The sequence below is a fragment of the Pristiophorus japonicus genome, chromosome X (assembly GCF_044704955.1).
Source record: "Pristiophorus japonicus isolate sPriJap1 chromosome X, sPriJap1.hap1, whole genome shotgun sequence".
Classification (NCBI taxonomy): Eukaryota; Metazoa; Chordata; class Chondrichthyes; family Pristiophoridae; genus Pristiophorus; species Pristiophorus japonicus.
Window position 1 is genome coordinate 19,552,683 of NC_092010.1, and position 19,752 is coordinate 19,572,434.

At 47.6% G+C, this 19,752-nt stretch overlaps 1 protein-coding gene across 1 annotated transcript in view; it reads right to left on the reverse strand.

Moving 5' to 3' along the window:
* The window catches only part of pou6f1 (POU class 6 homeobox 1), a 177,542-nt gene that overhangs the window by 124,745 nt on the left and 33,045 nt on the right, over positions 1–19,752 (reverse strand). The window contains exon 3 of the mRNA XM_070869435.1: positions 4,034–4,232. Coding sequence (XP_070725536.1) covers positions 4,034–4,232 — 199 coding nt within the window. The remainder of the gene's footprint in view (positions 1–4,033; positions 4,233–19,752) is intronic.

Here is a 19,752-nt window from a genome sequence, read left to right on the forward strand (position 1 = left end):
TCTGGCTATGGCCTTCATGAGAATGATCCCCGGGTGCTCGCGGTGGAGCTCCCGGACAAATGCCTCTCTGCCTCGCAGAGGCATGACTACTCGGCTGCCCCACATCAGGCAGTCTGCTTGTAGTGATAGCTCATGCATGCGCCTGTGAAAGGGTTTTAATTCCTCGGGGCAGGCATCGCGAGCCTCTGCCCAGTCATCGGTTAGGACACATCTTTTTACTCAGGAAAACGTGGGGTCGCTGGCCGTCCAGGCTCTGATTTGGCGAGCCGTCATTGGCGAACCTGTGGACTCAAAGGCATCGATTGCCATGACTATCTCACAGTCCTGTTCGTCAGACCCTTCCGTGGTCGCCAGGGGTAGCCTGCTGAGTGCGTCGGCACAGTTGTCTGTGCCTGGTCTGTGCCTCATGGTATAGTCGTAGGACGCCAGCACGAGTGCCCACCGTTGAATTCGCGCCGAGGCGTTGGCGTTTATTGCCTTGCTCTCGGATAGGAGGGACATGAGGGGCTTGTGGTCGGTTTCTAACGCAAACTTGGCCCCGAAAAAGTATTGGTGCATCTTTTTGACACCGTACACGCACGCGAGCACCTCCTTCTCTACCATTCCGTAGCCGCGCTCCGCCCGCGAAAGTGACCTGGAGGCATAAGCTATGGGTTGTAATTTGCCCGCACTATTGACATGTTGCAAAACGCACCCAACCCCATACGCTGACGCATCGCATGTGAGAACTAGCTTTTTACCTGGATCAAAGAAAGTCAAAACACTGTTGGAACACAGAAGGTTGCGTGCCTTATTGAAGGCACGTTCCTGGGCGTCCCCCCAAAAGCAATCGCACCCCTTCCTGAGTGGCACGTGGAGAGGCTCCAGCAGCGTGCTTAAGTTCTGCATAAAGTTCCCAAAGTAATTGAGTAGCCCGAGAAAGGCGCGCAGTTCTGAGACATTCCGGGGCCTGGGTGCCAGGCGAATTGCTTCTGTTTTGGACTCTAATTGGGCGGATTGCATCAGCGGCAATCCTTCTGCCCAAAAATTCAACCTCGGGTGCGAGAAACAGGCACTTGGATTTCTTGACTCGTAGGCCTACCCGATCCAACCGCTTTAGTACTTCCTCCAAATTACGGAGATGGGAGTCAGTGTCCCTGCCCGTGATAAGTATGTTGTCTTGAAATACAACCGTCCCCGGGATGAACTTGAGCAGACTCTCCATGTTGCGCTGGAATATGGCAGCTGCCGACCTGATGCCGAATGGGCATCGATTGTACATGAAAAGGCCTCGATGTGTGTTGATGGTGGTGAGTAGCTTGGATTCCTCGGTCAATTCTTGCGTCATATACGTAGATGTGAGGTCTAATTTTGAGAAAAGTTTACCTCCAGCCAATGTGGCAAATAAGTCCTCCGCTCTGGGCAGCGGGTACTGGTCCTGTATGGAGACTCTGTTTATGGTAGATTTGTAGTCCCCACAGATTCGTACGGATCCATCAGGCTTCATGACTGGGACGATGGGACTTGCCCAGTCGCTAAATTCCACAGGTGATATAATGCCTTCCCGCAGAAGCCTGTCTAGTTCGTGTTCAATCCTTTCCCTCATCACATAGGGTACAGCTCTGGCCTTGTGATGGACCGGTCTAGCATCCTGTGTGATGTAGATTTTGACTTTGGCCCCTTTGAAAGTGCCCTCACCTGGCTGAAAGAGATGTTCAAATCGCTTTATAACTGTTGAGCAGGAGGTCCGTTCCTCTAATGACATGGCATGGACATCATCCCATTTCCAGTTTAGTTTTGCCAGCCAGCTTCGCCCCAGCAGTGCTGAGGGGTCTCCGGGGACAATCCACAGGGGAAGTCGGTTCACTGTCCCTTTGTGTGTGACAGAGAGCATGGCGCTGCCGAGGACTGGTACGATTTCTTTGGTATAGGTCCTTAGTTTGGTGTCGGCCCTTGTGAGTTTTGGTCTGTCTCTTTTATGCGGCCACAGTTGTTCAAATTGTTGAGCGCCCATGAGAGATTGACTCGCTCCCGTATCCAGCTCCATGTTGACAGATATCCCGTTGAGTAGGACCCTCATCATTATAGGAGGCGCCCTGTTGTAGGAGCAGCGGCCATTGATCGTGTTGATCCGCTGTACATCCGTGTCCCGGGTACTGTCCCCACCATCTTCTGGTCCGCTTTCCGACCCATCCGATTCATATACCAGCCGAGCTGCCGTTTTTTTGCACATGCGGGCCAAATGCCCTGTATATTCACAGTTCCTGCAAACAGCCTGCTGAAATCGACATTCCCTTGACGAGTGCCCACCCCCACACCTCCAGCACAGACCTGTTCCATTGTTCAAAGTGTTCCCAAAGAATGAGCTGCGTCTGGCTGATCTCTCTTGAGCTTCTCTCAGTTTGTAGTTGATTGCTCGCATTATGGGTTGATGAGGTGTGAACGGCCGTTCCTGTGGCCCTTGATGGCTTCTGCCTGCTGTCGAGAGCCTGTTTTCCCGGTTTTGTCTGTGTGTGGTGGTAGCAGCTTGTTTAGCGCTGTGAACTTCTTGTTCCGATATTTCGTTAGTTGTCATACCTGCATTGTAAATCAACCTCGTTTCTTCTTCCCCTACCAGGAATGTCTGTGCAACCAGTGCTGCTGCCTCTAAGGTCAGGTTCTTGGTCTCTATGAGCTTTCGGAATATGCCTGCGTGGCCTACTTCCTTCAATGAAAAAGTCTCTCAGCATTTCTCTCCTCAGTTCATCGGAGAACTCATATAAACTAGCCAACCTCCGAAGTTCTGCCACAAAGTTGGGTATGCTCTGGCCGACACAGCGTCTGTAGTTGTAGAACCTATGTCTGGCCATGTGTAGGCTGCTCGCTGGCTTCAGGTGGTCTCTTACCAGTGTGCTCAATTCTTCAAACGACTTGCTGGCTGGTTTCTCGGGTGCCAACAGATCCTGCATTAAAGCGTATGTTTTCAAGCCACAGCTGGTCAAGAGATGGGCTCTTCTCTTGTCTGCCTTATCGTCGCCTAACCAGTCTTTGGTTACAAAGCTTTGCTGGAGCCTTTCGATAAAGTCCTCCCAATTGTCTCCCGCATTGTGCTTTTCATCTGATCCGTTGTTCGCCATTCTGTGGATTCTGTAATCCCGTAACCCGTCGCCACTGTAAAGTCCTGTCCCCTCAGTACAGATTCACATGAGGCATGTAGTGAAGTCAAGGTCACTCTGGACCTGCACCTTTATTTCACAGCTCTGGAATGCTGCACTTGCCTGAGACCTGTCCTTATATACCTGTCTCTTGCAAGTGCACCCCTGGTGGTAAGGTATGCTGGTGGTTACAGGTCATATCTTATTACAGTCATGTATAGCATGTTAGGATACAGTTCTATATAATAATGTAAGATACATGACAGAACACCCAATTCATAGTTTTGCAGCAAGCATAGCGACTGAGGTGTTGGAGAGGAGTTGTATTTAGATAGGAGGATCATGGCGGGACGGGACCACCTTTTAAAGAGAGATGTGAATCTGCAGCTACATGTGAAAACGAGGCGGACATGCACACGCCACAGATCAAGCTCCAGCTGAGTCACAATAGCAGCTGCTCTAATTTAATGGAGATGGCACAATTCCAGTTGTTCACACTGTCACTGGCAAATTAACTTTTCTGCTGGTGCTAGATTTATCAATTTTGTAGCTAAATTGGAATCTCGGCTTCCAAAAAGTCTAACGAAGGGACTCAGTCAGTATATAGAAAGAGATTAAAAGCTTTATGAGCAAAGGCATATACTTCCACTGCCTTGTGAATCATGTCACAGAATGTTAGGAGACACATATAGGAAAGTGGCCCTCAAATTTCCTCAATAAGTAACAATTTAATTCGAGCAGCACAATAATTCATTAAAATTATGTGGTTAGTAAATTTGGCCACTTTTTTTCATTCAGTAGATTCCACTGTATTCTCAAATATGGGACAGAAAACATTGTTGGGATTCTCACAAAGTTATTAGAAACGCTGCTTAAAAATGCATATGGTCCATAAATATCCAAAAATAAACCCAGCTCACCAGTAGACCCGCAGCGGTGGTTCTCCTGCACAGAACTGCTGGGGACTTTCGGCACCTCAATGGAAATGTTGCTTTCATTGTTTCCCTCACTTACTGGGAGAATAATTCCTTGAGGTTCCACATCACCCCCTGCTTTGGATGGGGCATCTGCTTTCCGTGACGAAACTTTGATAACTTGCTGCCCGGTCATCACAGTAGCCTGTAAATACATTAACTTAAGAATCAAATGTCAAAGCTGCATCTTGTCCCTCAGTTATGGTCCTATGTCTAGTGGTTCAGCATTTGATTTCCAGGGCTGGTATGAGTTTTGAGATACTAAAGTGGCGAGCTGGATTCTCTCCAGGTGCAAAAGCAGCTTTCTTCAAAATTAAAGATGCAACACACATTTAACATTTGGCCTGTGATATACCGATTAAAAAAGCAGTATCAATTTCTAATATTAAACATGTAAAGTGTGGCTTCCTTGGCAGCACAGTGGGTAACTACACCACAGAGTGTGAGCCATATAGACCTGGAAGAATCCAGGTTTGATCTCTGGTCTGTGTTGTTAGCTCATTTTAGCCAGGCATAGGTAGATCACCACAATTGACCTGTGTTCCCCACAGTAGGAAGGAGGAGGAAGGGACAATCAGCCAGAGTTCCCAATCCTGCTTGATTTCGAGTGACTCCCGCAAGAAACAACACATGTGTGGACACTGGACAAGGACAGAATTGGACATAATTATCATGCATTCATAGCCTTTTGACACTCATTATATGGCTCCCAGTGTGTAGCTAAAGTTGCCTCAACAGAAACAACAGTAGAAATGATTTTGGCTAAGATTCTTCTTAGGCAGTCCCTCAGAGTCAAGGATGATAATGAGTTCTCAGGTGACCGATGAGACCAATGCAGGATCTACAGTCTCCGTCACAGGTGGGGCAGGCGGTGGTTGGAGGGACGGGTGGGTGGGGTGCTTGATTTGTCGTACGCTTCTTCCGCTGTTTACGCTTGGCTTCAGCTTGCTCCCGGCGAAGTAACTCGAGGTGTTCAGTACCTTACCGGGTGCTTTTCCTCCACTTTGAGCGGTCTTAGGCGAGGGATTCCCAGGTGACCGTGGCGATGTTGTACTATTTCAAGGAGGCTTTGAGGGTGTCCTTGAAGCATTTCCTCTGCCCACCTGGGGCTCACTTGCCGTGTCGGAGCTCCAAGTAGAGCGCTTGTTTTAGGAGTCTCGTATCGGGCATGCGGACAACGTGGCCCGCTCAAACGGAGCTGATCGAACGCGGTCAGTGATTCGATGCTGGGGATGTTGGCCTGAGCGAAAACACCGATGTTGGTGCATCTATCCTGCCAATGGATTTGCAGGATCTTGCGGAGGCAGCGTTGGTGGTACTTCTCCAGTGCCTGCTGTACACAGTCCATGACTCTGAGCCATATAGGAGGCCGGGTATCACCACTGCTCTGTAGACCATGAGCTTGGTGCCAGGTTTGAGATCCTGGTCTTCAAACACTCTTCCTCAGGCGACCGAAGGCTGCACTGGCACATTGAAGGCGGTGTTGGACCTCGTCATCGATGTCTGCCCTTGTTGACAGTAGTCTCCCGAGGTATGGGAAATGGTCCACGTTGTTCAAGGCCTCGTCGTGGATTTTGATAATCAGGGCACAGTGCTGTGTGGCGGGGGCAGGTTGGTAGAGGACCTTTGTCTTACGGATGTTTAGCGTCAGGCCCATGCTCTCGTACGCTTCGGTGAAGGTGTTGATGATGGTTTGGAGTTCGGCCTCTAAATATGCACAGACGCAGGCGTCGTCTGCGTACTGTAATTCAATAACAGAGGATGGGACGACCTTGGATCTGGCCTGGAGGCGATGGAGGTTGAACGGTTTCCTGTTTGTTCTGTAGGTTAGCTCCACTCCAGCGGGGAGCTTACTGAGGGTGAGATGGAGCATTGCAGCAAGAAAGATCGAGAAGAGCCTTGCTTGACCCCGGTCCGAACGTGAATTGGGTCTGTGGTGGATCCGTTGGTTAGGATCACGGCTTGCATGTCAGCGTGAAGTAAGCGAAGGATAGTGACAAACTTTTGGGGACAGCCGAATTTGAGGAGGACGCTCCATAATCCCTCATGGTTGACAGTGTCAAAGGCCTTTATGAGGTCAAAGGCCATGTACAAGGGTTGGTGCTGTTCCCTGCATTTCTCTTGTATTTGCTGCGCGGTGAAGATCATGTCCATTGTGCCCCTTAGTGGGCAGAAACCGCATTGCGACTCTGGGAGGAGCTCTTCAATCACAGGGAGATGGCGGTTGAGGAGGATTTTTGCGATGACTTTCCCTGTGGCAGACGGAAGGGAAACTCCTCTGTAATTACCGCAATTGGACTTGTCGCCTTTCTTGAAGATGGTCACGATTACCGCGTCTCTAGATCCCCTGGCATGCTCTCCTCCTTCCAGATGGGAGAAATGAGATAATGTATTCGCGCCAATAGTGCTTTTCCGCCAGGAGAAGTCGGCGAGCAGCGGCAAGGTTCCGACGTCAGCGAGGAGCGGGAGGCCCAGAGGTTGGCGAGCAGCGGGAGGCCCAGAAGTCGGCGAGGAGCAGGAGGTCTGGAGGTCGGCGAGCAGCGGATTAGTTTGGCTAAGATTAATGTGCTTAAAACTGATTATCACTGTCCTCCTAAGCTGCATGGCCGCGATAGGTAAAGGAAGGTTAGGAAATGTAGTAGGTTGCATGTGAGCCACTGGCTGATATATTTAACAGCTCATGGAGGTCCAGATTGATTCCTATTTATTGGAAAGTGTCTCATGTGGACCCATTATTAAGAAATGGATCTAATTATTTAATTATCGATCTGGAGTTTCATGTCAGTTGTAGGAAAGCATTATATAGAATCTATGATCACCTGGAGAGTTTGATGGTCATTAGGAAACATAGGTTCTACCTTACTCACCTTTCTTTGAGGAAGTTACCAGAATGGTGGATAAAGATAAAAATTATGTTCTATTCCTTGGGGCTGAAATTCCTCGAAAATTCTAGCAGAACAACAACAACATGCATTTATATAGCTCCTTTAATGTAGTAAAAAATCCCAAATGCTTCACAGGCCCGTTATCAAACATAATTTGACACCAAGCCATATAAGCAGATAGTAGGACAGGTGACCATAGGTTTTAAGGGCTGTCTTAAAAGGAGGTAGAGAGTTGAAGAGGCAGAGCGGCTTAGGGAGGGAATTCCGGAGCTTAGGACCTAGGCAGCTGAAGGCACAGCCGCACCTGTTTAGAAAGCGCAAACACCACGTTAATTTGGTGCTACCTGCTAATTTCAATGATTTTAACGCACAGCTCAGCAACTATCGCGCTGCTGACAGGCTATGTGCTCAGCAGGAGGCCCAAGGTCGGAGCGACGCTGCATTTCCTTAAAGCAAGGCTGTAAGTTTTGAAGGCAGTCTCCTGCCCTGAAAGGTGAACTGCCTTCTGCAACAACAAAAAGTTAAAATCATTCCAAAACTAGGTAGGCTGCAGCTCTTAAAACTGAACTGCCTTCTGCACATAAAAAAATGATCAGAGTGCTTCATCACGAACATAAATGCCTCAACAAGCCAGGGAAGGGGCACCCAGGGTCTCGCACGCGCAGCGCTCCACACTGCAAGAGAGTTCCTCTACCCACAGGGGCCAGGAGGCCCTCCAGAAAGAAGGATGTGGGACCTCATCACCGAGCCCATCACTGCCATCAGTGTTGCTCCCCGCGACCTGGCTCCAGTGCCTAAAGAAACTTCATGACCTCAGACCAAAGGTCAAGGTCAGTGAGTGCATCTTCAAAAGTCATCTCCAACCAACTACATCACTAGCCTCACACACTGCTCAATGCATGACACCCCCCCCCCCCACCCCGCAAAATCACACCTACCAATAATCTCTACCAAACACGAGGCACAGCTCCCATTCCTAGCTTCACCTCACCCCTTGGAGGAAACGGTGCTGGCCATTCTTGGCTGAGCCCTTGGCCAGTGGCGGGGCTGAAAGAATATAAGATGCTGGTATCCTCATACATTATCCTCCTTTCACTTCCCCTTCAGCCCACAATCTCACCTGATGTACAAGCTACACATGGTGTAAGCATGCCCCTCTTCCTTTCCCACCGCCCCCCCCTCACCACAACCCGACTATTGTGACATACTCATTTCAGACACCCAAGAAATGCAGCCTGCCCAGCCAGTAGTTGACCAAGAAGAGTGGGAGGAGAGTGAAGAAGAAACACCGTCACTCAATTTCATATTCCCAGCCACCAGCTCCTCGAGATCATTCTGCAAGTCCATGTGCAGTGTCCCCCACTGAAAGTCAGCAGCCTTCCACCAGCCATGCTGCAGCCACTGGGGTAGCACTGCGTAACATCAGTAGGATAGGCAAAGGCACACGCAAGACAGTCACTAAGAGAATGCACAAGGGTGAGTTGATTTTTTTGATGTAATATTGGATGCATATGTGGATAAAGCTGGATTGGAAAGTTTGCTTTCTGTATTATTTCAGCATTGCGTCCAAGAGGATGATCGTTAACTGAGGGACAAATGCTGAAAGGGGAATTGGGGTTGTGGTCACTGGTACTGCAGGTGGATGATTCGATCCCAGATATCCCGGCCAGAAAGGGACTGCCTGGGTTGCATCCTCCTCTTCTGCTTCCTCTTCTTCTGCTTGCTCCTCTTCCCTTTGTGAGCAGCTTGTCCCCTTTGCTGCATCTGCTTCATCTCTATGTGATGCTGCAGCCCAAAGGGGTCTGCAATTAGAGCCCCCAGGACTGTGAACAAGTGGTGTTCTCAGAGGTCTTCCTTTAACATCCAAAGCCTTGCAAGCATCCAGCAGCACTCCCTGCAACTATTTAAATGTATTGCACCAAGCCACTACTCCAATAAAATGTAAAAAAAGATTGAAAAACTGAAATCGAAACTTACCTGAAAGATGTGTGTTTTCCTTTAAGAAGCCCAAGCAGCGTCTTTGTAGTACTGCTGCATGCACATTCTTCTGTGCATGGTTTGGAGAGGGCAGTATGGAGAGCGGTGTGGTCCCAAATCGCAGTCGTGCATCAATTCTGGCGTTCTGACCTCTCCAAAATGGCAGCCGCCGTGTTCAGCTGCCATTTTTTCAACAAAACTGGCCTTAACGGCTGGCACTACACCCCCGAATTATGCGACCAGAGTTTGTGGCGTGGACCCATGACAATGGCTTCGGTCTTCCCAATAATTAGTTGGAGGGAATTCCTGCTCATCCAGGACTGGATGTCAGACAAGCAGTGACAAATCAGAGACAGTGGAGGGATGTCGAGAGAGGTGCTGGTGAGGTAGAGTTGGATGTCGTCAGCGTACATATGGAACCTGATGTGTTTTCAGATGATGTTGTTGAGGAATGTAGATGAGAAATAGGAGGGGGCTCCAGAGTTAACACTGTGGGAGCGGCTAGAGAAGCCATTGCAGGTGATTCTCTGGCTACAACTGGATAGATAAGAGTGGAACTGGGCGAGGGCAGTCCCACCCAGCTGGACGACAAGAGAGGTGTTGGAGGAGAATAGAGTGGTCAACTGTGTCAATGCTGCAGACAGGTCGAGAAGGATGAGGAGGGATAGTTTGCCACGGTCATAATCACATAGAATGTCATTTGTGACTTTGATAAGGACTGTTTCAATGCTGTCGCAAGGATGGAAACCTGATTGAAAGGATTCAAACATGGAGTTGTGGGAAAGATGGACACGGATTTGGCGGGTGACAACACGTTCAACTACTTTGGAGAGGAAAGGGAGGTTGGAGATGAAGCGGTAGTCTGTAAGGACGGAGGGGTCAAGGGTGTTTTATTTGTGAAGTGGGGTGATTTGAAGGGGGGTGGGCAGTATACGAGGAGAGGGAACATTTAACAATATTACCTAACATGGGACCAGTAAGAGAAGTTGGGGGGGGTCACCAGTTTAGTGAGAATAGGGTTGAGGGAGCAGGAGGTGGGTCTCATAGACAAGATGAGCTCGGAAAGGGCATGAGGGGCGATAGAAAACACTAGTGACCTGGTTGCTCTGGGTCTCCACCACTTATGAATTGCCTTATTAATGAGTAGAACCTCTGCTTGTCCCTTACAAGGGAAATGTCATCCGAGAGAGGTTGAGGAGTCTTGAGGATGTGAAAGGTGCCAGATAAATGCAAGTTCTTCTGTTAAAAAGAGATGGTTTTAAATGTGCTGGCTGAATTATAGAATCATAAAATAGTACAGCACAGAAGGAGGTCATTTGGTCCATCAAATCAGTGCTGGCTCTATTGAAGAGCAATCCAGTTAGTCCCACTCCCTGTTCTTTATCCCTATCCCTGCAATTCTTTCTCCTTCAAGTATTTATCCGGTTCCCTTTTGAAAGCTCCTATTGAATCGGTTTCCACCACCCGATCAGGCAATGCATTCCAAACCCTAACCACTCGCTGTGTAAAAATGTTTTTCCTCATGTCGCCTCTGGTTCATTTGCCAATCACCTTAAATCTGTGCCCTCTGGTTATCAACCTTTCAGCCATTGGAAACCGTTTCTCTTTATTTACTCTATCTAAACCTTTCATGATGTTAAGCACCTCTATCAAATAATCTATTAGTCTTCTCTGCTCCAAGGAGAAGAACTCCAGCTTCTCCACGTAACGGTAATCCCTCGTCCCTGGAACCTTTCGAGTAAATCTCTTCTGTACCCTCTCCAAAGCCTTCACCAGCAGCCAGGTCCATGGCACCATGGGTGGCTCTGCTGCACAGAAGGGCGGGAAAAAGAGTGGGAGAGCTATAGTGATAGGGGATTCTATTGTAAGGGGAATAGATAGCAGTTTCTGCGGCCGCAACCGAGACTCCAGGATGGTATGTTGCCTCCCTGGTGCAAGGGTCAAGGATGTCTCGGAGCGGCTGCAGAGCATTCTGGAGAGGGAGGGGGAACAGCCAGTTGTCGTGGTACATATAGGTACCAACGATATAGGTAAGAAGCGGGAAGAGGTCCTACAAGCTGAATTTAGGGAGCTAGGAGTTAAATTAAAAAGTAGGACCTCTGGATTGCTACCAGTGCCACGTGCTAATCAGAGTAGAGGGAGCAGGATAGTTAGAATAAATACGTGGCTTAAGCAGTGGTGCAAGAGGGAGGGATTCAAATTCCAGGGACTTTGGAACCAGTTCTGGGGGAAGTGGGACCTGTACAAAAGGGATGGTTTGCACTTGGGCAGGACTGGAACTGATGTCCTGGAGGATAACATTTGCTAATGCAGTTCGGGAGTGTTTAAAACTAATATGGCAGGGGGATGGGAACCTATGCAGCGAGACAGGGCGGAGTAATATAGAGTCAGAAACAGATGGTAGAAAGGTAAAAAGCAATAGTGGAAGGCTGAGTAAACAAAGGCAAGAAACAAAGAGGGCCACACGACATCATAATTCTAAAAGGACAAAGGGTGTTAAAAAAACAAGCCTGAAGGCTTTGTGTCTTAATGCAAGGAGTATCCGTAATAAAGTGGATGAATTAACTGTGCAAATAGATGTTAACAGATATGATGTGATTGGGATTACAGAAGCTTGGCTCCAGGATGATCAGGGCTGGGAACTCAACATCCAAGGGTATTCAACATTCAGGAAGGATAGAATAAAAGGAAAAGGAGGTGGGGTAGCATTTGCTGGTTAAAGAGATTAATGCAATAGTTAGGAAGAACATTAGCTTGGATGATGTGGAATCTATATGGATAGAGCTGCAGAACACCAAAGGGCAAAAAACGTTAGTGGGAGTTGTGTACAGACCTCCAAACAGTAGTAGTGATGTTGGGGAGGGCATCAAACAGGAAATTAGGGGTGCATGCAATAAAGGTGCAGCAGTTATCATGGGTGACTTTAATATGCATATAGATTGGGCTAACCAAACTGGAAGCAATACGGTGGAAGAGGATTTCCTGGAGTGCATTAGGGATGGTTTTCTAGACCAATCTGTCGAGGAACCAACTAGGGGGGGAGGCCATCTTAGACTGGGTGCTGTGTAATGAGAGAGGATTAATTATCAATCTCGTTGTGCGAGGCCCCTTGGGGAAGAGTGACCATAATATGGTGGAATTCTACATTAGGATGGAGAATGAAACAGTTCATTCAGAGACCATGGTCCAGAACTTAAAGAAGAGTAACTTTGAAGGTATGAGGTGTGAATTGGCTAGGAGATTGGCGAATGATACTTAAGGGGTTGACAGTGGATGGGCAATGGCAGATATTTAGAGACCGCATAGATGAACGACAACAATTGTACATCCCTGTCTGGCGTAAAAATAAAAAAGGGAAGGTGGCTCAACCGTGGCTATCAAGGGAAATCAGGGATAGTATTAAAGCCAAGGAAGTGGCATATAAATTGGCCAGAACCCGGGGACTGGGAGAAATTTAGAACTCAGCAGAGGAGGACAAAGGGTTTGATTAGGGCAGGGAAAATAGAGTACGAGAGGAAGCTTGCAGGGAAAATTAAGACGGACTGCAAAAGCTTCTATAGATATGTAAAGAGAAAAAAGTTAGTAAAGACAAACGTAGGTCCCCTGCAGTCAGAATCAGGGGAAGTCATAATGGGGAACAAAGAAATGGCAGACCAATTGAACAAGTACTTTGGTTCGGTATTCACTAAGGAGGACACAAACAACCTTCCGGATATAAAAGGGGTCAGAGGGTCTAGTAAGGAGGAGGAACTGAGGGAAATCCTTGTTAGTCGGGAAATTGTGTTGGGGAAATTGATGGGATTGAAGGCCGATAAATCTCCAGAGCCTGATGGACTGCATTCCAGAGTACTTAAGGAGGTGACCTTGGAAATAGCGGATGCATTGACAGTCATTTTCCAACATTCCATAGACTCTGGATCAGTTCCTATGGAGTGGAGGGTAGCCAATGTAACCCCACTTTTTAAAAAAGGAGGGAGAGAGAAAACAGGGAATTATAGACCGGTCAGCCTGACATCAGTAGTGGGTAAAATGATGGAATCAATTATTAAGGATGTCATAGCAGCGCATTTGGAAAGAGGTGACATGATAGGTCCAAGTCAGCATGGATTTGTGAAAGGGAAATCATGCTTGACAAATCTTCTGGAATTTTTTGAGGATGTTTCCAGTAGAGTGGACAAGGGAGAACCAGCTGATGTGGTGTACTTCGACAAGGTCCCACACAAGAGATTAATGTGCAAAGTTAAAGCACATGGGATTGGGGGTAGTGTGCTGACGTGGATTGAGAACCGGTTGGCAGACAGGAAGCAAAGAGTAGGAGTAAATGGGTACTTTTCAGAATGGCAGGCAGTGACTAGTGGGGTACCGCAAGGTTCTGTGCTGGGGCCCCAGCTGTTTACATTGTACATTAATGATTTAGACGAGGGGATTAAATGTAGTATCTCCAAATTTGCGGATGACACTAAGTTGGGTGGCAGTGTGAGCTTTGAGGAGGATGCTATGAGGCTGCAGAGTGACTTGGATAGTTTAGGTGAGTGGGCAAATGGATGGCAGATGAAGTATAATGTGAATAAATGTGAGGTTATCCACTTTGGTGGTAAAAACAGAGAGACAGACTATTATCTGAATGGTGACAGATTAGGAAAAGGGGAGGTGCAACGAGACCTGGGTGTCATGGTACATCAGTCATTGAAGGTTGGCATGCAGGTACAGCAGGCGGTTAAGAAAGCAAATGGCATGTTGACCTTCATAGCGAGTGGATTTGAGTACAGGGGCAGGGAGGTGTTACTACAGTTGTACAGTGCCTTGGTGAGGCCACACCTGGAGTATTGTGTACAGTTTTGGTCTCCTAACTTGAGGAAGGACATTCTTGCTATTGAGGGAGTGCAGCCAAGGTTCACCAGACTGATTCCCGGGATGGTGGGACTGACCTATCAAGAAAGACTGGATCAACTGGGCTTGTATTCATTGGAGTTCAGAAGAATTGAGAGGGGATCTCATAGAAACGTTTAAAATTCTAACGGGTTTAGACAGGTTAGATGCAGGAAGAATGTTCCCAATGTTGGGGAAGTCCAGAAGCAGGAGTCACAGTCTAAGGATAAGGGGTAAGCCATTTGGGACCGAGATGAGGAGAAACTTCTTCACCCAGAGTGGTGAACCTGTGGAATCCTCTACCACAGGAAGTTGTTGAGGCCAATTCACTAAATATATTCAAAAAGGAGTTAGATGTAGTCCTTACGACTAGGGGGATCAAGGAGTATGGCGAGAAAGCAGGAATGGGGTACTGAAGTTGCATGTTCAGCCATGCACTCATTGAATGGCGGTGCAGGCTCGAAAAAACATTTTCTATGTTTTCGATCCTTCCTAAAGTGTGGTTCCCAGAATTGGACACAATACTCCAGCTGGGGCCGAACTAATGTTTTATACAGGTTTAGCATAACTTCCTGGCTTTTGTACTCTGTGCCTCTATTTATAAACCCCGGAATCCATATACTTCATGAACTGCTTTGTTAACCTTTCCTGACACTGTCAAAGATTTATGCACAAACATCCCCTTTAAAATTGTACCATTCAGCATGTATTGTCTCTCCTCATTTTTCTTACCAAAATGTATCACCTCACACTTCTCTGCATTGAATTCTTCCATCTGCCACGTGTCTGCCCATTCCACCAGCCTGTCTATGTCCTCTTGAAGTCTATTACTATCTTCCTCATTGTTTACTACACTCCAAAGTTTCATGTCATCTGCAAATTCTGAAATTGCGCCCTGTACTCCCAAGTTCAAATTATTAATGTGTATCAAAAACAGCAATGGTCCTTGTACTAAACCTTGGGGAACTCCACTGTATACCTCCTTCCAGTCCGAAATGCAGCCATTCACCACAACTCTCTGTTTTCTATCCCGTAACCAATGGTGTATCCATGTGGCTACTGCTCCTTTTATCCCATTGGCTTAAATTTTACTGACAAGCGTAGTATGTGGTACTTTATCAAGTGTCTTTTGAAAGACCACATACACATCAACTGCACTGCCCCTATCCATCCTCTCTGTTACCTCATCAAAAAACTCAATCAAGTTAGTCAAACACGATTTGCCCTTAACAAATCCGTGCTGGCTCTCCTTTATTAGTCCATGCTTGTCCCAGCAGATGTTAATTTTCTCCCAGATTATTATTCGTAAAACTTTCCCCAGCACCGATGTTAAAGTGACTGGCCTGTAATTGCCAGGTTTATCCTTCGCCCCTTTTTTGAACAGGGGTGTAACATTTGCAATCCTCCAGTCCTCTGGCACCATCCTCGTATCTAAGGAGGATTGGAAGATTGTGGTCAGTGTTGCTGCAATTTCTACGCTTATTTTCCTCAGCAACCAAGGTGTATACGGACTGGGTGACTTATCTACTCTAAGTACTGCCAGCCTTTCTAGTACCTCCTCTTTATCTATTTTTATCTCATCCAGTATCCCGGCAACCTCCTTGTTTATTATGGCTTTGGCAAAGTCCTCTTCCTTGGTAAATGCTGAAGTGATACTTGTACGGAATTTATCAAGTCTAAAAGCAGAAGTTATGCAATCAACAGTGGATTAAACTGCTTAATCTGAGGGAGGGACACTTCATAACTTACAATTAACTAACAAAGTCAGGAATGGATTATGAGGATTTTTCCCCACAGGTGAAATAAGATATCATTCTGTTTGTATAAAAGATGTAGAAATAATTTACAGTAAAATAAAGGAATGAGAGTTATTGGGGCCGAAATTGTCCCCTCTCCATAAGGTCCATTACCGGAATGGAGTGGAGAGGCCTTACTGACTGGGGGCAGATGGATGGGCCGACCCATATGAAATTGCCCCCGGGCCGGAAGCATACGGGTTTCCGCACCGTCCGTTTTCCCACTGCGTCGGGCGCATGCCAACCTCTTACCAACTGGCGGTGACCCCCTTACCAACCCCCGCAGGAAACTGCACCGTGCAGAATTGCCCCGCGGGAGCGGCGCCGCCACCGGTCGGGAAGCTGTGTGTGGCTGGGCTGCACATCCGCCCTTAAAGGGGAGGTTGCGCCGTTGGCGCCTCCGTATTATTTTTTATTGTCGGCCGACTGCCAGTTCGGGCCAACAACTATGCGCACAGGTTCACCCGGGCCGCCAATCGGCAACCTGGCACCCCCTCTTGGGTGCCAGGCCGCTGGCCCTGCCAAACCCCTCCCTGGTGGCCCAGTGGACCTAACCAAAAACTTTGCAGAGTTCGCAGTGGCCCTCCCCTTTAACTGAAGGGGAGGGACGTTGTGACGCATCAGTGCAATGCTGATGACTCGGAGCGACGGCTGTTCCGACCCGTCCGCACTTTCGCCCTGCTGACGGCCCCACATCCGCCCCGCTCCAAAAAAAAAACGAAGAGCTGAATTTCCCCAGATTGTCCGCCCAACAGAACACTTAAAAAACGGAAGGTGCGCCCAGTTTGGGGCAGAGGGCAATTTCGGCCCCATTATCTTTATTTAGCCTTAAAAGGGATAAGTGCAGGATGAACCTCCTTTATCCAGAACCACCCCTCGTCCAGAACCATTCCCAGTCACCGGGTGGCGCATGTGCACAACTCCGACATAAACAAATTGAACAAATTAAAGTCCTTCCTCGCTGCCGACTCCAGCAATCGCTGGCCTGACCCCGCGATCCACCGCCCCCCCACCCCCCATGATCTCTCTGCCGCATTCCCAGCCCCAAGCCAGCCCGCCCCGATATCCCCTTGCTCAGTACCTGTACCATCCAATTTAATGTAACCACCCCTCGTCCGGAAAAATCCCTTATCTGGAACAGGCCAGGTCCCAAGGGTTCCGGATAAGGGGGGGTTCAACCTGTACCACTTTAGTCACCCCCATTGTGCTATGTATTTTATCTCCTCCCAACAGAAGTCACTATCCCTTTAGTGGGGTTTTAAGCACAGACTCTAAATACTACTTCCTTCATAAGTGAATCATGGAACACCTCTGAATACAAAATTAGAAATTTCCTGAACACTATAACCTCTCCAGGCAAGTTACAAGTATGTTAATATTGGTCTAAAGTACCTGAACAAAGGATATTACATCAGGAGCTATGAAAGGAATTGGAGTTGTATGCACAATGTGATCACACAAGATGAAACTCTTTTAATTTCATCATTTTTTTTCAACTTGTATTAACTTGTATAAAATATAATAAATTGGCAAACAAGCAGAAGCTCTTTCAGAACATCAGATTTGAAATGGCTCACAAAGTATTTTTACAACTACACAGCAAAGAAGTGTTTTCTCAGCTTCAGTTAACACACTGATCTCAACAGCACAAAAGCAAAAGGCTGCAGATGCTGGAATCTGGAAAAAAACAGAAAATGCTGGAAATCTCAGCAGGTCAGGCAGCATCTGTGGAGAGGAAGCAGAGTTAACGTTTCGGGTCGATGACCCTTCGTCAGAACTGGAGAGTGTTCAGAAAGAACAGATTCTTAACCAGCACTGAAAGGGGGAGGGGAAGAAAGAACAAAAGAGAAGGTCTGTGATAGGGTGGAAGGCAGGAGAGATTAGCGAGACAAAAGGGATGTTGGTCCGAATTCAAATGGTAATGCCAGGAGTTAGAAAAACATTAGTCAAGATAGGGTGTGAATGGCAGGGATCCCCTGATCTCAGCAGTGCTTGTCCAAACCCTTCTGTTCGGTTTACAATTTTTATCTGCTGCCCAAGACTTATTTCAGCTCCATCCAATCTCTCAATCATGGTGTGTTGCGACTCTGGGAGAAGCTCTTCAGCCACAGGGAGAAGACAACTGAGGAGGATTCTTGCGATGACTTTCCCTGTGGTTGACAGCTATGTACAGCAGACATCTCAAAGCGCTGGAAGTACCACCAACGCTGCCTCCACAAGATCCTGCAAATTCATTGGGAGGACAGACACACCAATGTCAGTGTTCTCGCCCAAGCCAACATTCCTAGTATCGAAGCACTGACCACGCTTGATCAGCTCCGTTGGGCGGGCCACATCGTCCACATGCCCAACACAAGACTCCCAAAGCAAGCGCTCTACTTAGAACTGCTACACGGCAAGCGATCCCCCCCAGGTGGGCAGAGGAAACGTTTCAAGGACACCCTCAAAGCCTCCCTGATAAAGTGCAACATCCCCACCGACACCTGAGAATCCCTGGCCCAAGACCGCCCCAAGTGAAGGAAGAGCATCCGGGAGGGCGCTGAACACCTCGAGTCTCATCGCCGAGAGCATGCAGAAAACAAGCGCAGGCAGCGGAAGGAGCGTGCGGCAAACCAGTCCCACCCACCCTTTCCTTCAACCACTGTCTGCCCCACTTGTGACTGAGACTATAGGTCCCACATTGGACTGTTCAGCCACCTGAGAACTCACTTTTAGAGTGGAAGCAAGTCATCCTCGACTCCGAGGGACTGCCTATGATGATGATCATGTGTTTCAGTAACTTCCACCAATTTTCTTATCATCTATTATTATTTTCAAGTACTTTGCTAATGACTCTCCTTAGCCTGTGTGCTTTGTTTTATATCCTCTGGATATGATGCATGCAATTTGTTAGCATTTGAAACAGATTTTAAAAAGAAAACCGACTAGCAATCACAACAACTTGCATTTATATAGCGCCTTTAACGTAGTAAAATGTCCCAAGGTGCTTCATGTGTCACAGCCATGAGTCTCTTTCCCATCTCTCATTCTAGGGATGGTTGGACCTGACATTATAGTAAACATAGAAACATAGAAAATAGGTGCAGGAGTAGGCCATTCGGCCCTTCAATTAAATATGATCATGGCTGATCATGCAACTTCAGTACCCCATTCCTGCTTTCTCTCCATACTCTTTGATCCCTTAAGCCGCAAGGGCCATATCTAACTCCCTTTTGAATATATCTAACGAACTGACCTCAACAACTTTCTGTGGTAGAGAATTCCACAGGTTCACAATTCTCTGAGTGAAGAAGTTTCTCCTCATCTCGGTCCTAAATGGCTAATCCCTTATCTTTAGACTGTGACCCCTGGTTCTGGACTTCCCCAACATCGGGAACATTCTTCCTGCATCTCACCTGTCCAATCCCATCAGAATTTTATATGTTTCTATGAGATCCTCTCTCATTCTTCTAAATTCCAGTGAATATAAGCCTAGTCGATCCAGTCTTTCTTCATATGTTAGTCCTGCCATCCCGGGAATCAGTCTCGTGAATCTTCGCTGCACTCCCTCAATAGCAAGAATGTCCTTCCTCAGATTAGGAGACCAATTCAAGGTGTGGCCTCACCAAGGCCCAGTAAGACCTCCCTGCTGCTATACGCAAATCCTCTCGCTGTGAAGGCCAATATGCCATTTGCCTTCTTCACCGCCTGCTGTACCTGCATGCCAACTTTCAATGACTGATGTACCATGACACCCCCCCTTTTCCGAATCTGTCACCATTCAGATAATATTCTGCCTTCCTGTTTTTGCCACCAAAGTGGATAACCTCACATTTATTTACATTATACTGCATCTGCCATGCATTTTCCCACTCACCTAACCTGTCCAAGTCACCCTGCAGCCTCTTAGCATCCTCCTCACAGTTCACACTGCCACCCAGCTTAATGTCATCTGCAAACTTGGAGATATTACACTCAATTCCTTCATCTAAATCGTTAATGTGTATTGTAAAGAGTTGGGGTCCCAGCACTGAGCCCTGCAGCACTCCACTAGTCACTGCCTGCCATTCTGAAAAGGACCCGTTTATCCCGACTCTTTGCTTCCTGTCTGCCAACCAGTTTTCTATCCACATCAATACATTACCCCCAGTAGCATGTG